We start from the raw sequence: 14,228 nt of genomic DNA, 5'->3' as shown, positions 1-14,228 counted from the left end.
CAATATTTCCAGAACACAAACATGATTATAAAAAATGCAATTTCAACTTTCAGTATGGGGCCATCAAAGCATTTTTAATAATCTCATGAATGTCTGCCTACCCAGTAAACAGCAGGCAAACACCAATATTTTTGTAATCTTATCGAAAATAGGATATTTTTCAAAACAGCCTAGAAATGAAATATTTGTGTGCAAGTCCCCATATTGAGATGGTCAAATTACTCATTTTATGCTACAATGCTTCCTGAAAATCTGCAGTTCAAATCATTACCATGGAAAGATTCATATCTAGCCCAGCAAGTATCTCTGCAAAGTAGAAATGGTAGTGTCCGAAACTAATAGGGTTAAACAATTTCTTTTGTGAGGGCACTGGCAAAATCTACAGCAGCTGCTTAACTTTGCCTTTAACTATAATATCAAAAGCTCAAGGAAGTGATCTAATACAGTGCTGGTCTTTAGAAACCAGATCGTTTCTATTTAATTTTCGGGCAATGGAATGGATAATGAAAACAAAATTATTCCGTAGCCAATCTGTTTGACAATCTAATTCTTGCCAACTATTAACTTTTTATTCACATGTAAGGTCTCTAGAGTCCTTTTTTCTTTTTTTTTGGTTGACAGAGGAGCCCCATTTTAAAAAGAAAAGAGGATGCAGATAAAGTTCAGATACTTCACAGTGTGTATTTTAACCTACTTGCAAACGCTAACAACTTCTGGACAACTTTTTAGATATCCAAGGAGTAGCATTAAGCTAGCAAGGGACGGCAAACATTTAGTCAGAGTTATAAACAGCTGTAGAGACACAGGTCTTTGCCTGTATCAGGAAGGAAAGCAGGAGAAACTATGCCCCAGCTATCATGCATGTTGACCAATGGAAAATAATGAAATCTTGTGTTTTCAAAGGGAATCCAATTTAAATCTTCAGAGATGCCATTTCTAAATCAATTTCTACTGTTAAAAATCACCATACTGTTATGAGCATCTGCTGATTTACACTGTAACCCCAATACAAAAGAGGACTCTGGGTGAATAGCTGATGGTTTTGATAACTCTAATGCCCAAGCTTGCAGAAAGTTAGCTTACCTTTTATTAGAATAACAGCATACATTTCTTAAAAACACCAAACTAGCTCTTTCCACATGTGGCCTTTTGGGGAAAATATGGGGTTAAAAAAAAGAAAAAGTGCATAGAGAAAAGCATGCAGGAGGTATGAAGGTATAAAATACACAAACTACCAAATGACTTAAAACCCCTTTTCACCTTTATTTTCCCCGAAAGTGGTTCCAACAACATTGGTTCACAATACAAAGTACTTTAAGATTATTTTAAAACAACAGCGTTAAGGGGAAGAAGACTGTCAATCTTGCATTTACTGCTTGAGCTTAGGACAGTGTTTGGCACATAGTAAGAGCTTAATGAATACCATAACTAAAAAAATATTCAAAATGGTCCAACTTCTGGATTTGAGGAGAGTAACTTTGCTTTGAACATGGCCAAACATGTTTTCTGACACTTTAACCACCAAAGTAAATATTTTTCTGAAGGAAAATTTCGGTTACATTTCAGGTTAGCAGAGATTTCCACAACAAGAACAGAGGGAGTACATGCCTTCAGTGCTAGCATAGTACCACTATTATGAGATTTTAAGTGGCTCATGTTAAAAAATACTAAAGCAAGATTTACTTTTTCCATCCTTGGAGCATGATTTGAAGGGGTAAAAATGTCTGGAAACCAAAAAGGGAGGAGACAGGGGAATGCAGCCAGTAAAGCCAGTCACTCTGAACTAAAAGCAAAAGGTAGGGTACAAAGGTGATTTAATTATAATATCCCACCAAAGTAGAATGGTATCTGGGAAAGCAAGTTTATTTTACTTCCAAAGTTAAGTTTCTAAATTGGGGGTCAATATTCATTTAAGATCTGGGAATTCAAGATAAGGGGGCTTATATTTAAATTCCCCCCAAAGTTAACTTGCAAAAGCAAAAGGAACAATGTATGTTAAATGCAATGATCTGTTCTGATGCAGCTATTCTTGGGTGCTCGGATTTTATGGGTAGATTATCTCATTACACAATATTGCTGCATCTTGAGGCACACTGACAAAAAGATATTCATGACCTCCTATTAAAATAGTACACTGTGGCCTTAAGCATGAAGTGGGTGCACGCAATTTCTTATGCAAGACTTCTAAATGCAATTTTATTTGAGAAATTATTAAAGGTGGTGTTGAGGGTGATGGAACCAGGGAAGAACACTGCAACAAAAAGAACAGCAAACCTGAGAGCTGGATTCTTTGGTTTTGTTTCAAGTTAATTGCCGTATGTCAATAATGTGCCCTCAGAGGGAATTGTGTAAAACACTGTCTGAGTTAAAAATGTTGTTCCCTGAAAAGTTCTTCTGCTCAAAGACAATTTTTACATTGCACCAATATCAGACAGTAAAAACTGGTGTGGGCACAGGCAGCAAAAGAAGATAGGGTGAAGCGGAGGAAGAGTTGGGAAAAACCCATTCAGCATCTTTCAATGTTTTAAATAGTTGATCCAATAGATATTCTTTAAACAAAACTTTTAAGTCTACTTTTTTTTCCCTCCAAGTAAGCGAATCATATAGGAGGCTTTTCTTTTCTAGGGTACGGCACCCTGTCTCTTTAAATTCCAGATCTGCCCCATTTCCCACGCATTCAATGAAAGCACCATGTTTGCTGGCCTCCAGCCCACAATGTCAAGTAGTTTTCTTGCTATTGAATTTCAAGATTATTCTTTTTGCATCATTTGCCCTTTAGTTTTAAGCATGCCAAAGCAAAAATAAAGTCTCTACAATGATATAAAGAAAATCCTGAGTTCTTTATAAGTCTGCAAGTACAGAACACCTTGTCTTTCAGTCCCCTTTTCAAGAAGAAATATGCTCCCACTATATATGCTCACAACAAGCAGCAAGTGCTACAGTGGTATTCCATGATTTTCACATCTGCTCCTATAATAGCAGTCATTTACATGTAAGACTGTGTTTATAGATTTACTACAAACTGTTTAGTATCACATGAAGGCCCAGTTTCACTCCACCAAAGTGGATTATGCTATTTAGAACGGTGTATCTTTATTCTTAATATGTTAGACACATAAACACTTTAGCCATCATTTCAATTTATCCATGTAACTTTAACTTTATGTGCTATTTAAATATTCCACTGAAAAACAAATTTTATGCCCTGTGGACCAGAACGTATCTGGGTCACCCACCCACGCCTGAATCTTGAAAAAAGAATGCAATCCTTTATAAAATGACACATTAGTGTTCATATGAAACAGGAATAAAAGGGAATAACATTAACAAGCATAAATTCAGTATAAACCACATTACCATTTCTAACTGATGACAAATCAAACTTTTGTCACACTAGATGGAAATAACCTTTAAATCATGACATGCCAGGAAAGCGAGTCATTTACAGCAAGATACTGAGAATGAACATTTAATTAGTTTGCCAAAGTACAGTTCAAAAGTCTTCTAGAGGACAAAAGTGACATACATCACAGTATCAAATATAATTTTGTCTACTATCATTGTTCACCCAAGGAACGTTGCATATTTTCTATTTAGAATGGGTAATTCAATGTGGAACTGCATTGTAACACATGGCATTTATATTTTCAACCTAACTTTAGTTTGGGGTGGGTTTTTTTTTAAGAAAATGCACAAACATCTTAAAGAATTCTTTCATTTGTAGTGTACTCACTGAATAGAATGAAAAATTAATTTTCATTAAAATAATAACTTGGGGGTTGCAAGTTTTGTAGACATTTATCCTGAGGAATAATGATTTCCTATTAAGCAAAGCACTTGTTTTTCAATTTTTTTTTTAACTGTTTAGATTCTTAATTAAAAAAGTGATCCATTCTCACTATGGAAGTGATAAATATTTTCTTATAGAATAAACCTATTTTATATTATGCCTAAAACTGTCCATTTTTACCCAGTCACTCACAAATCATGAATAAAATTATAGGCACTATTTATTCTCACAGCATTCCCATATCCAGAAAACAATCATACTACACATCAGGATGTCCCTGTTAACTTCTTATTCTAATTCCAAGGAACAATACTCACCAAGATTTCAGGGTATAAACTGTCTGCTGCAAAGGAAGAAAATTAAATACATCCACAGATTACTCTGAATTTACTTAAGAATTTTGAGATTACAGCACACCACTAAAGGATATGTATGTTAGAGCTCACAAATAAAATGCTACATTGCTTTTATTTTAGGTCACTTCTTAGTTGTGGGTGGCTACCAGGCTCTCTAGAAGATATTCAGAACTACAATTCTAATATGATGATTCAAAATAAATCTTGAAATCTGATAAGATAGGATTTACTTATATTTCTCTAACTTCCACCTGGATTACTATAATTAGTTCATCCAAAAGCATTATATTGAACTTTACATAAAGGCTCCTCCTTGATATAATTATATGTTTTTATTTATCTATCTTTGTCTCCAACATAGAACATTGGCACATGAACACCAACATGATTTCCTCATAAATCAGAAATCCCAGCCCTTCTGATTTCAGAACCCCCTGCGATAACTCAATGGTTAGAAGCTGGTTTGATAATAAAAAGACATTCAAAATTGCAGAGGAAACATAATCCTGACTGAGAACTAGCATATCCCAATATGGATTGCTCCACTACTGCAAGATATCAAGTAATACATATGATGCAGTACTGAGAACAAAGGGTTTGAGTGGAGTTCTCACTCCTGGCCATTCAATCTCTTTGTTTTAGTTTGACTCATCACATTCAGATTTCCCTATAATACTGTCAATAGGCCACTACTGGATTACCAAATGTTGTAGGTATTTCTAGCAGGTAGACTTCTCATTTTCCTGACTACTGCTGGTTCAAGGAAATGAGGAAACAGTAGAGGAATACACTCTTCAACTGAACAACGAAAGGATAGTTGCTTTTGTATGTGCCAGTTTAAAGTTTGGAATAAAGGTTAAGTACAAAAACCTGCTTGGATATAGAGTGCTAAGACTGGTGAATGCCTCTTAATTTTTACAACCTTGTGGCTCCAACTCAGCCTAAATACACCAAAATAAAGCAGTAGCCAATTCGATCATTGTCCAGTAAATCAAGGGAGGAATCTGAGGTGTGTTTTTAAGGAAACTGAATATTTTTATTTTGTATATCCTAAGTGACATTTAAAACATCAATTTTCAGCTTTCACGATAAAATAACACAGACATAAACCTGGACACGTTTGTAAGCATTTTGGTGTCTAGACCAAAGACTGATATTCTATAGGGTTCTTTACTTTCTTCCAAGCTCTTACTGATTGATATTGCTCCATAGGGTAGCCTAAAATGAAAATCAACTCTTGCTCATTTAAGAACTGATTATCCAATCTGTGCTAGCCATTCCATTTGCTTTCACTGCTTCTCCCCAACTGTTCGCTATCTCTTTGCCATTTTATCAGTGTCAATAGTGGAGGCGAAATTCAAATCTATCCATTTTGTTTCTCCTTCACAGTTCTTGTAAAGTGATGTGCTGAATTGGAGATAAAAAGCAATGGCAAAAATGAGGCTTGTGAATTATCTGTAGATAACAATTATGTCATCCCAGGACTCCAGTGCCATAGATAATCAAAAGATGAATGTACAAGTTCTTTAAAGAACAGAGGACTTCAGTCATGTTAATAACACCCCAACTACTGAAATTCAGTGATTCATGATACGAACGGGCAGAAAATGGGAGACAGTTCTCTCATTTTCTGCCTGTTCATACCATGCCCCTTCTTTAAACAATCATATATAGTCACACTGGCCATACAGGAACACAGATTATGTTCTTCCAAAGTCAAAAGCTCCTTGTAGAAAACAGCAAACAAAACAAAGAGAAAACAGTTCAAAACCTAAGTTTGGTAAGTTAAGTTCTTGAGTTGTAGCCTAATTTTTTTTTAAAAAAAGATGGGAAACAAATCTAAGGGGAATAAAGAAAAAAATTCAGTGACAGCTAAGCTTTAAGACATTTCTAAAACAACAGTCACTCTGTAGCCAAGATTTCTCAAACAAATGTAAGTTTGGCAACATTTTATATTACATGAAAAGAATTATGGAATAAAAAGAGGGAACAGACAAGGATGAACTTCAATTTCTAGCTTGAACGAAATGAATGTCAAAAAAAGCAAAAACCACTCACAAACAAAAAAAACCAAATGAAACCAATTCAGCAATGGAGGTCTCTGCCCTTCGACGTTATCACATTTTTGTTTGACTAACAATATCTTCTCTTACACTGCCTGCAGAAGAATGCTTTAAAATATTCACACTGTAAAAGGCAACCAGGAGGCTGATGACATTTAGAAAAATAATTTACATCATCACAAAGTCTGGTAATTATACTATGACATGGTGAGAAAAAGCTAGAGAGATAGGGAAGGCTCAGTGCCACTTTTTGATTTAGAGGGGTCACCATATATTTTGGTAAAAATATACTGCAAAGTCAGCTACTGTGTTGGCACATACATGCTAAAAGCCAACATACAAGAGACTCTTCGATATGCTCCACATCATGCAAAACAGAATTTGGTCCCACAACTATAATTCCTAAAGTTCTCAACCCCCTAACAGCAAACAGCCGAGTTGCTTATCTTCATGAGCAGTCACTTTAAAACAGCTGCTTGTAATACATGATGACTTAGGAGGGGAGAAATCAAAAGCAAAAAAAAAAAAAAAGCTTAGTATAAATAGAAGTAGGCTTGTCAATACAAAGAAGTCTTTCATTATTCAGCTCCTCTTATGTTAATGAAGTATACTTTAAAAGGTATGGTTAACACAAAGCCTACAGTTAATCTGTGATACAAAATATCCAACCCTAACTGATACTGACGTATCAAAATCAGCAGAACTAGAAAAAGGATAATTTACAGATGGAGTAAAATGTGTGGTATTGGCTACATCTGTATTTCTAATATTCCCATTCTGTCTCAGTTTCTATTCTATTACTAGAATTAGTACTATTGAAAAAGTTTAGAATATGTTTTGTCTTAACAGCTAATGGAAAATTTCATTCTCTTTCCAATAAGGGCAGCATTGATGCTTTACAAATGTACAACTCTTTTGGGATAGGGATTAAAGGATTGCACAGGTAATTTCATTACTTGAGGTTCTGGAAGGGCAACAAAATTGCAAAATTGCAAAAGTTTCAAGTTTTGGCATGATTATGCATTTACTTAGGGAGAAAATATTGCTGTTGTACAAGTTTTAAGGAAATCTAGTATTAAAACCGGTTAGCACTCTGGTTAGACTAAGCAGTGAATTCTATACATTATTGTTTTACATTTACACTATTCAACAAATGTATACTATATCTCTAAGCAAAATCACAATCCTCTCAAATATAGGATAACCTGAATATGTCGGTGTTTGCTATAGCATCCCCAAACAAACTTCATACCATCCATCTAAAAGTTAGCACTGTGTAAATTACAGCAAGAAAATGTGTCCAACCTGATAACCTGGTATCTACCCCAGTGCTTAGAATAGTGCTTGGCACATAGTAAGCGCTTAACAAATACCATCATTATTATTATTATTATTAGCTAATTCATACAAATGTCATTCCTTTTTTTTTTGCCTTTGAAAATCCAGGTCAATTTTTTGACAAATTTTAATGACTGAAGCACTCCATTCAATATTTCCCAGGAAATCAGAAAAGAATAAGAGAGAAAAAATAGCATTAGTAGGTCTCAGTGTGAATCTTGTAGCTTAAAAAGAATACAAGTTCATAAGTGATTCAATTAATCTATCATTTTAAAAGATTACGTACTAAATCCTTAATTACAGCTGCAAACCAATTTCTTATTTTAAAATTATGAATGTAATATCAGGAACTATTATTCTGTGAACATTTTCTCTTTCAATAACATCATTTCGAATGCATTTTCTTGGCTTAGTGGCTGAAACATACTTAAAATGCAAATAAATGCCAATTTAAAATGCAAATTTTCCTCTGTGAAAGAATCTGGCTTTGCCACTAAGTGGTTATAAACATTACAGTTACTTACTGAAATCCTGGACTTTCCCTACGATCCTGTCAGATCTAAACTTTTTTGTAGATTAGCTCTAAATTGAGTAACTATACACAGACAATTTTAGACAAAGTTTGAAAAATGAAATTTTGTGAACTGGGTATGTGACATGATGTGTAAGGCATAGCGACTGTCTTTTCGAGACATACAACCGTTTTTCATGGTGCTGTTAATCAACTATACTCCAAAAAGGTTTGATTGTACTAGTAGGAGAAACAAATACCAAGAAAAGCAAAGAGAAACTTAGATTAGACAATGAAGTGAAAATTAAATTGCACTATTCGATCAATAAAAGGAAGAGATGCATTAAACAGACCTAGGCAACAGAAAGAGGATCTTGATCTTTGAAAATAGCAAGAATCTTTGAGGCAGAGAAATAATAGAAATATGTAGTTGGATGGGAAGGTCCTTCACTGGAGAGGAGCACATCAAATACATAGAAGACATCACACACCATGGAACAAGGCAGATAGAAACACTGTGCCAAAATATTTTGCTCATGATATTTCAAAGAATATATTGTCTGCTTATCATTCAGGGAGCAAATACCAAGTAGTTGCATAAAAGGAAACACACTTACAATGTTTAAATAAACCATTTTCCAATTTAATTGCATAATTGGCCTAATTGCACAATTAGAGTCCCCTTTGGTATCAAACCATTTTTCTTCTTTTTCCTTTGTATATCATCCTCACAATACAACAAGCACAGTATCAGGTGACCACCAAAGAGGTATCTCAAAACTATTGCTAACAAACTTGTCTGGAATACATTTATTGGAAATGGTCAGAAGGGAAGAAGAAAGAAGGATGAGGTAAAGGAGAAAAGGCCATTCAAAGACCACATAAAACACTGCAAAATACTAACGATATCAAGTGGTCACAAATACACTTCTAAAACCATCGCCAAAAAGGTTTAGAGCAACATAACATGATCTCTCTGAACAGTTTACACTCACAGTTAACAGGGAAGTGTTTTGCAGAGATTTGCAGAGACAGCACTTGGAAGAGATGTTCAAATATAGCATTTAGATGGCTATGTTCGACTCCTTTAAAAGCACACTTTTCTTAGAAGACAAGGTTCACTGCCTAAGGAATTGAAAGGGCTATGCCTAGCATAGATTTTAAATTACTGGGGAGAATGGCTACTGGATGGTTACTTTCACTCCACCTACAGCCCTACAAAAGTTTAAGAATGTTGAAAATTGTCAGTCATTTGAACAGATTGCCTCCCACATGGCTTGGAGAAGATTTGACAGTCGCATAACTAGGATCATGGAACACAAATTCAAAAATGAGGGGTGAGTGAAGTTGGGAATCACTAAGCATTTCAGACCAGATATAGCTTTTAGGCTTAGATGTATTATGCTTTATTCTTATCCTTCCTCAAAGGACTTAAGCTTCACCTGAAAAGCTACCAAATTCTACTGGAAGACAAATTAGCTTATGTAAAATAATACGCAACAGATTTAGTACATAAATTTCAGTGGCATAGATTGCAATGTTGGAGACAGATATAATTCAAAAGAAAGACCACTCAAAAGCACATCCTTTTGAAATGAAATGATTAATATTTAGCTGGGAGGACTGAAATGTTTGTGGTGATTTATGGTTAGATTCAAATAAAATAAGAAAATTAACAGACTTTTTTTGCACATAGATCTTTTAAGAAATACAATCCACATTCTCACCTGCTGGTTTGTACAGTATAACAATATACACCTTAGACAACACTGTGCTCTCAGAGTTTTATTCTAAAGCTAGCCAAAAGGAAATATTCAGTTCTGGACTTTACAGTACAGGACTCTTGCAGGTCTCATAGTGATTCAGTGTGCCTCAGAACTGTAAAAGTAGATTCAGAATTGTTGTGCTCATTATTCTGTAATAACCTATTACAACCTATTATCATTTAGAAAAGCCTAAGAAACTGAAACAAGCCACGGGGGCGAGGAGTACATTTGGTGTTGCTTGAACTCACAGCTAAATGTTCCCCATGAACAGAGAATGCTCCCTTGCTATCTGAGTCATGTGTAATTACAATATGACAAGGTCTCTCCCGGGCTATGTAAACTGGCATTTTTCCCAGCACTTGTCACACCATGGAATACACACATACAAATAAAAATCCAAAATTAAACATTTTAAAACAATGGTTTACATGGCTACAGCAAGTAACTCAACAGCCGAGACTACACAATACAACACTCTCACCAGGAATCATATCTCTTACTTGCAACATCTGAAAATATCTCCTGTTAAACAAGCTCTACACCACACCTAGCAACAATTCCCAGGTCTGGGCTGCAGAGTCATATTCCCTCAGGCTGGACAGAAAATCATTAAGTGTGGGGAATAAAGAGAGGGTGTCACACAACACACACCCACTAGGGCAAAGATGTAGCTCTAAGATATGAAAAAATAATTTTCAACCCTGAATTTTAGAATGCCAATCTGCTCACTGTTCTACCAGATAAACAAAGTTACCTCAACTCTAAGACTTCCTCTTCCAAAGATTAGGCTTTTCCCTTTATTTTCTATAAATAGGTTGGTATGCTTTTGGGGGGGGGGGGGGAGAGTTCTACATTCTAGTCAATAGCAGTCAGAAAAAAACTAATCTTTGTGCATCACTGGCATCATGGGTAGATGGTTTCTTTTGTTGAAGACACTGCAGTGGCTCAAACAAACCCACAGGAAAAGAACCATCATAGTCGATCTTGTACAGTAATTAAGACTTGACAGTCTAGTTTCTTATCATGGCTTTGAGAATGCAAAATAGGTTCCAATAGATGGGTATTTGTTTGGCAATTATAATCCTTACACAATCAAAATGTTATTTCCTACAGGGTATGCATTTTTCTTCGACAAATGTAATTATTTTTCACAAATTATTAAACAAGGTCAAACTCAACTGATCAAGTTTTGAAAGGAGGAAAACAAATAAAGTCCCTAGAGAAAAAACAAAACAAAAAAACAACATCGCTTGGGCAACAATACATCAAAATAGAGCTCTGCCACTCCTATACTCAACCCTAGATTATTCCTTTCTTCTACTTCTATACCGTCAATAATTCCCACATAGCTCTATGCATAGTGGCTGTATTATGAAGTTGATCTAAGGAACTGCAAGAGTTCTAGATGCCAATGAAGATTACAGATCAAATGGGAGATAAACTACTAACCATTGTGTCTACTTAGATAAATAAACCTGTTCACAAACAAAGCACCTTATTGTATTTATACTGTTACCTCCCACTAATCCAACTAAAACAACCAGACAGTAGCCTCCAGGAGGGTGAAAGAAACTGAAACTGGGGTTGCTCAAATCTTTATTAAATATCCTATAAAATCACCAAGTGTTTTGTTTTGGGTGCCCTGGGTAGAAAACTTATGAAATGGCACAGGCTTGGAAGTACAATGCAAACTCAAAATCAAAGCATAAAAAACAAGGTGGGGAGATGAGTCAAAGCAGAAATCAATATTTCTCCACCTGAAACTTAGCAGCACCGTTTTCTGATAATAACCTCTAGATACGATGTTCCTTGGGGGGGAAAAAGTGGGAAGCCCCTTCCCACTGAACTATTCAATATCAAGCTGATAGAAAGTGCTTCGATAGGTAGAGAGGGTCAATCCCAACTTATAAAAATAATGCACGGAATTCTGGTCTGGAAGGTGTTGGGGTGCCGAGGGGAGGGAATAGGGGAGGAAAAGTAGGGGCAATGTGCCCCAGAAATGCAAACAAATAGGCAGAAGACAGGTCGGTGCAGCAATTCCTGAGTAGAATCAAAATTCAGTACACTACATAGTGTGTATATATATATATATATATATATATAGTGCATTAAAAAAACAAACAAAACTGCACTTCAAAGATAACCTAAGAAAATGAAAATGCTACTAACTCTAATCCCCACCCCCAAGAAGCCTTAACAACTGCACTATCTCCAAAGCAAGCTGGGAAACCAAGAGGACTGGAAACTTCTCTCGTCTCGGAAAAGAAAATGCTGTACACCTGATAGCCTTCTACATGCACTGATTTCTGAAAAGCCAGAGGAGAGAGGGTAGGGAATCTCTCGCATCTTTGCGGGCAGCCAACAGCAGTCTGAGAGCTGAGAGGGTATTTTCAGGGGGGAAAGGAAGGGGGAGGGAAAGGAACTTTTTAAAAAAATCACTTGCAAACCAACTGTTTTCTCTCCTTTAGCAAATACATGTTTCTTGTTTCTTTGTTTTTTAATCAGGCCCCTTTTGTATTGGAGTCCTACCTCTTTTTGGCCTAGGGAAGCTTTCGTGCAAGTGAAAAACGACTTTCTCCACAAAGTGCTGAATGTTACTGTGCTCAGGTCCTCGAACAAACACCATCCAGTCGTGGGTAAAGCCCTCCACGGTAGGTTTCTTCCTGACCTGGGCTCGGTGCCCCAGTTCCAGCTTCACCTGAACAGCACACTAGAGGGGGGGGGAAGGGGGGCAGAGGGAAAGAGGGACAAGAAGAGGAGAGAAAATGATGAAGGACAAGAGGAGGAAGTTTTACATTTAAGGTCTTGGCCTGACACTTTTAATACACATAAAGAAAACATCGGCATTCCTCGCATCCACGTTTCACACGCGCGCGGATATACACACGCAATGTTTCACATCCTGTAAAGCGAGACCTGATCAGAGCCTCTCCAGATGGGCTCTAATTGTAACGGAATGTTACCCCAAATGAACATATGGGGGTACGTACCGACAAATGCAATGGAAACAAATTAAACGCAATTTAAGAACCGAGACGGGATCCGTTTTCAGAGAGCGAAGAGGTGACGGGAAAGAGGATAGAGGAAACCGAATAACTCCCTTCATAAAAAGTAACGTCGTTAATAAGGACAGTGCTGTGAAGTCTTTGTGTGTGCATGTTTGTGCCTGTGTCTCTGCAAGAAGCTAAATTGTGAATGGGCAAGTCGCAAACTCCGGAGCTTTTATTGCAGCTTCAATGTATAACCGATGCAAGACGTCGCGACCCACGAGCACACATGCATCAAAAAGCACGCAACACGCCCATGCATAAATAACGTATCCCTCCATCCCCTAAAACAAATACGGTACATAAAAGGCAGTCACTGTTAATGTGAACCGGTAGAAGAGAGAATAGCAACGATTACCCCGAGTGTAACAAAGTGTAAACAAAGTACAGACCCACTTTCCTCTCCGCCCGGCCCCCCAAAAAAAAGAAAAAAGAAAGGGTGGGGGGAGGCAAAGGGAGGCGGAAGACATCCACCGTTGCTAGTCTGTAAACACACATACACACACATATGCATGAGGTTAAAGTTGCGGGAGTAACAGCTGCTGTCACAGACACCCGGGAGAGAACGCACCATCCTACTGGCAGCAGCGGTGCCTACGGTGCCGCTAATGCTCCGAGTTCCCCTGTACAGTACTCCGGGTTCCCGGCTGCTGCAGCGGCTGCTGAAATATGGCTGAGTTATTATTCGCCTCCTCCACTGTCTGCGCGTGTGTATGTGTGTGTGTGCGTGCGTGCTTCTTGCGATTGCAAAGAGAGAAAGGGGGAGTGGAGGAGTGTGTGTGGCGGGGGGGGGGGGGAGGGAAGGGGGGAACTGGAAAAAAAAAGGAAGGCGGGTGGAGGTTTAGAGGGAAAAGCAGCACACTGCAAACCATACCAACCTTTCTTTAATTGGAAGCACGGAGCGATGTCTGGGTAGCAGCGGCAGTAGCACTGAGCGAAGGAGGAGGAAAAGGCATTTTTTTTAATGCATGTACTTACCGAGCTGGCCATGCCTGGGGGCCCGGAGGTTTGCTGGGGTGTTATTTTTGGTATTCCCCCCTACCCACCCTTTCAGCTGTAATTCATGAAGAAGTAGATATGAATGAGAGTGCGCACAGGAGTGGAGGGTAGATGGCGGACATTCTCTGTCTTTTTTTTTTCTTCCCACCCCCCCCCCCCCCGGTTTCTCGCTCCCTCGCTCCCTCTCTCTCGTTCGCTCTCTTATTAAACTGAGCCTTAGTAGCAAGCGGCAGCGGCAGCAGCTCCCACTGGCTCGGGCTGAGATTCCGGAGCATGCGCCGTGAGCTCCGAATCCTGACACCGAAGACACAGACCGAACACCGTGCGGAGGGAGGGAGTGGGGAAGGAATATGGGGGG

The 14,228-nt window shown here is 37.7% G+C and overlaps 1 protein-coding gene across 5 annotated transcripts in view; it reads right to left on the bottom strand.

Moving 5' to 3' along the window:
- Positions 1-13,995, bottom strand: part of MLLT3 (MLLT3 super elongation complex subunit) — a 221,644-nt gene extending 207,649 nt beyond the window's left edge. For 2 of the 5 annotated variants that reach the window (XM_029052845.2, XM_029052849.2), the window contains exons 1-2: positions 13,850-13,994; positions 12,354-12,534 (exon numbers count right to left, since the gene is read on the bottom strand). In XM_029052845.2, the coding sequence (XP_028908678.1) occupies positions 12,354-12,534; positions 13,850-13,861 (193 nt within the window). In that variant the 5' untranslated portion in view covers positions 13,862-13,994. Of the gene's footprint in view, positions 1-12,353; positions 12,535-13,442; positions 13,509-13,749; positions 13,802-13,849 lie in introns of those variants that run through there. The other 3 variants (XM_039910473.1, XM_039910471.1, XM_039910474.1) reach the window with 3 other exon arrangements.
- Between the last annotated feature and the right edge of the window lie 233 nt (positions 13,996-14,228).

The sequence above is a fragment of the Ornithorhynchus anatinus genome, chromosome X2 (assembly GCF_004115215.2).
Source record: "Ornithorhynchus anatinus isolate Pmale09 chromosome X2, mOrnAna1.pri.v4, whole genome shotgun sequence".
Taxonomy (NCBI): Eukaryota; Metazoa; Chordata; class Mammalia; order Monotremata; family Ornithorhynchidae; genus Ornithorhynchus; species Ornithorhynchus anatinus.
Note: the sequence above shows the minus strand (reverse complement) of the source record. Positions and strands in the feature narration are given on the sequence as shown.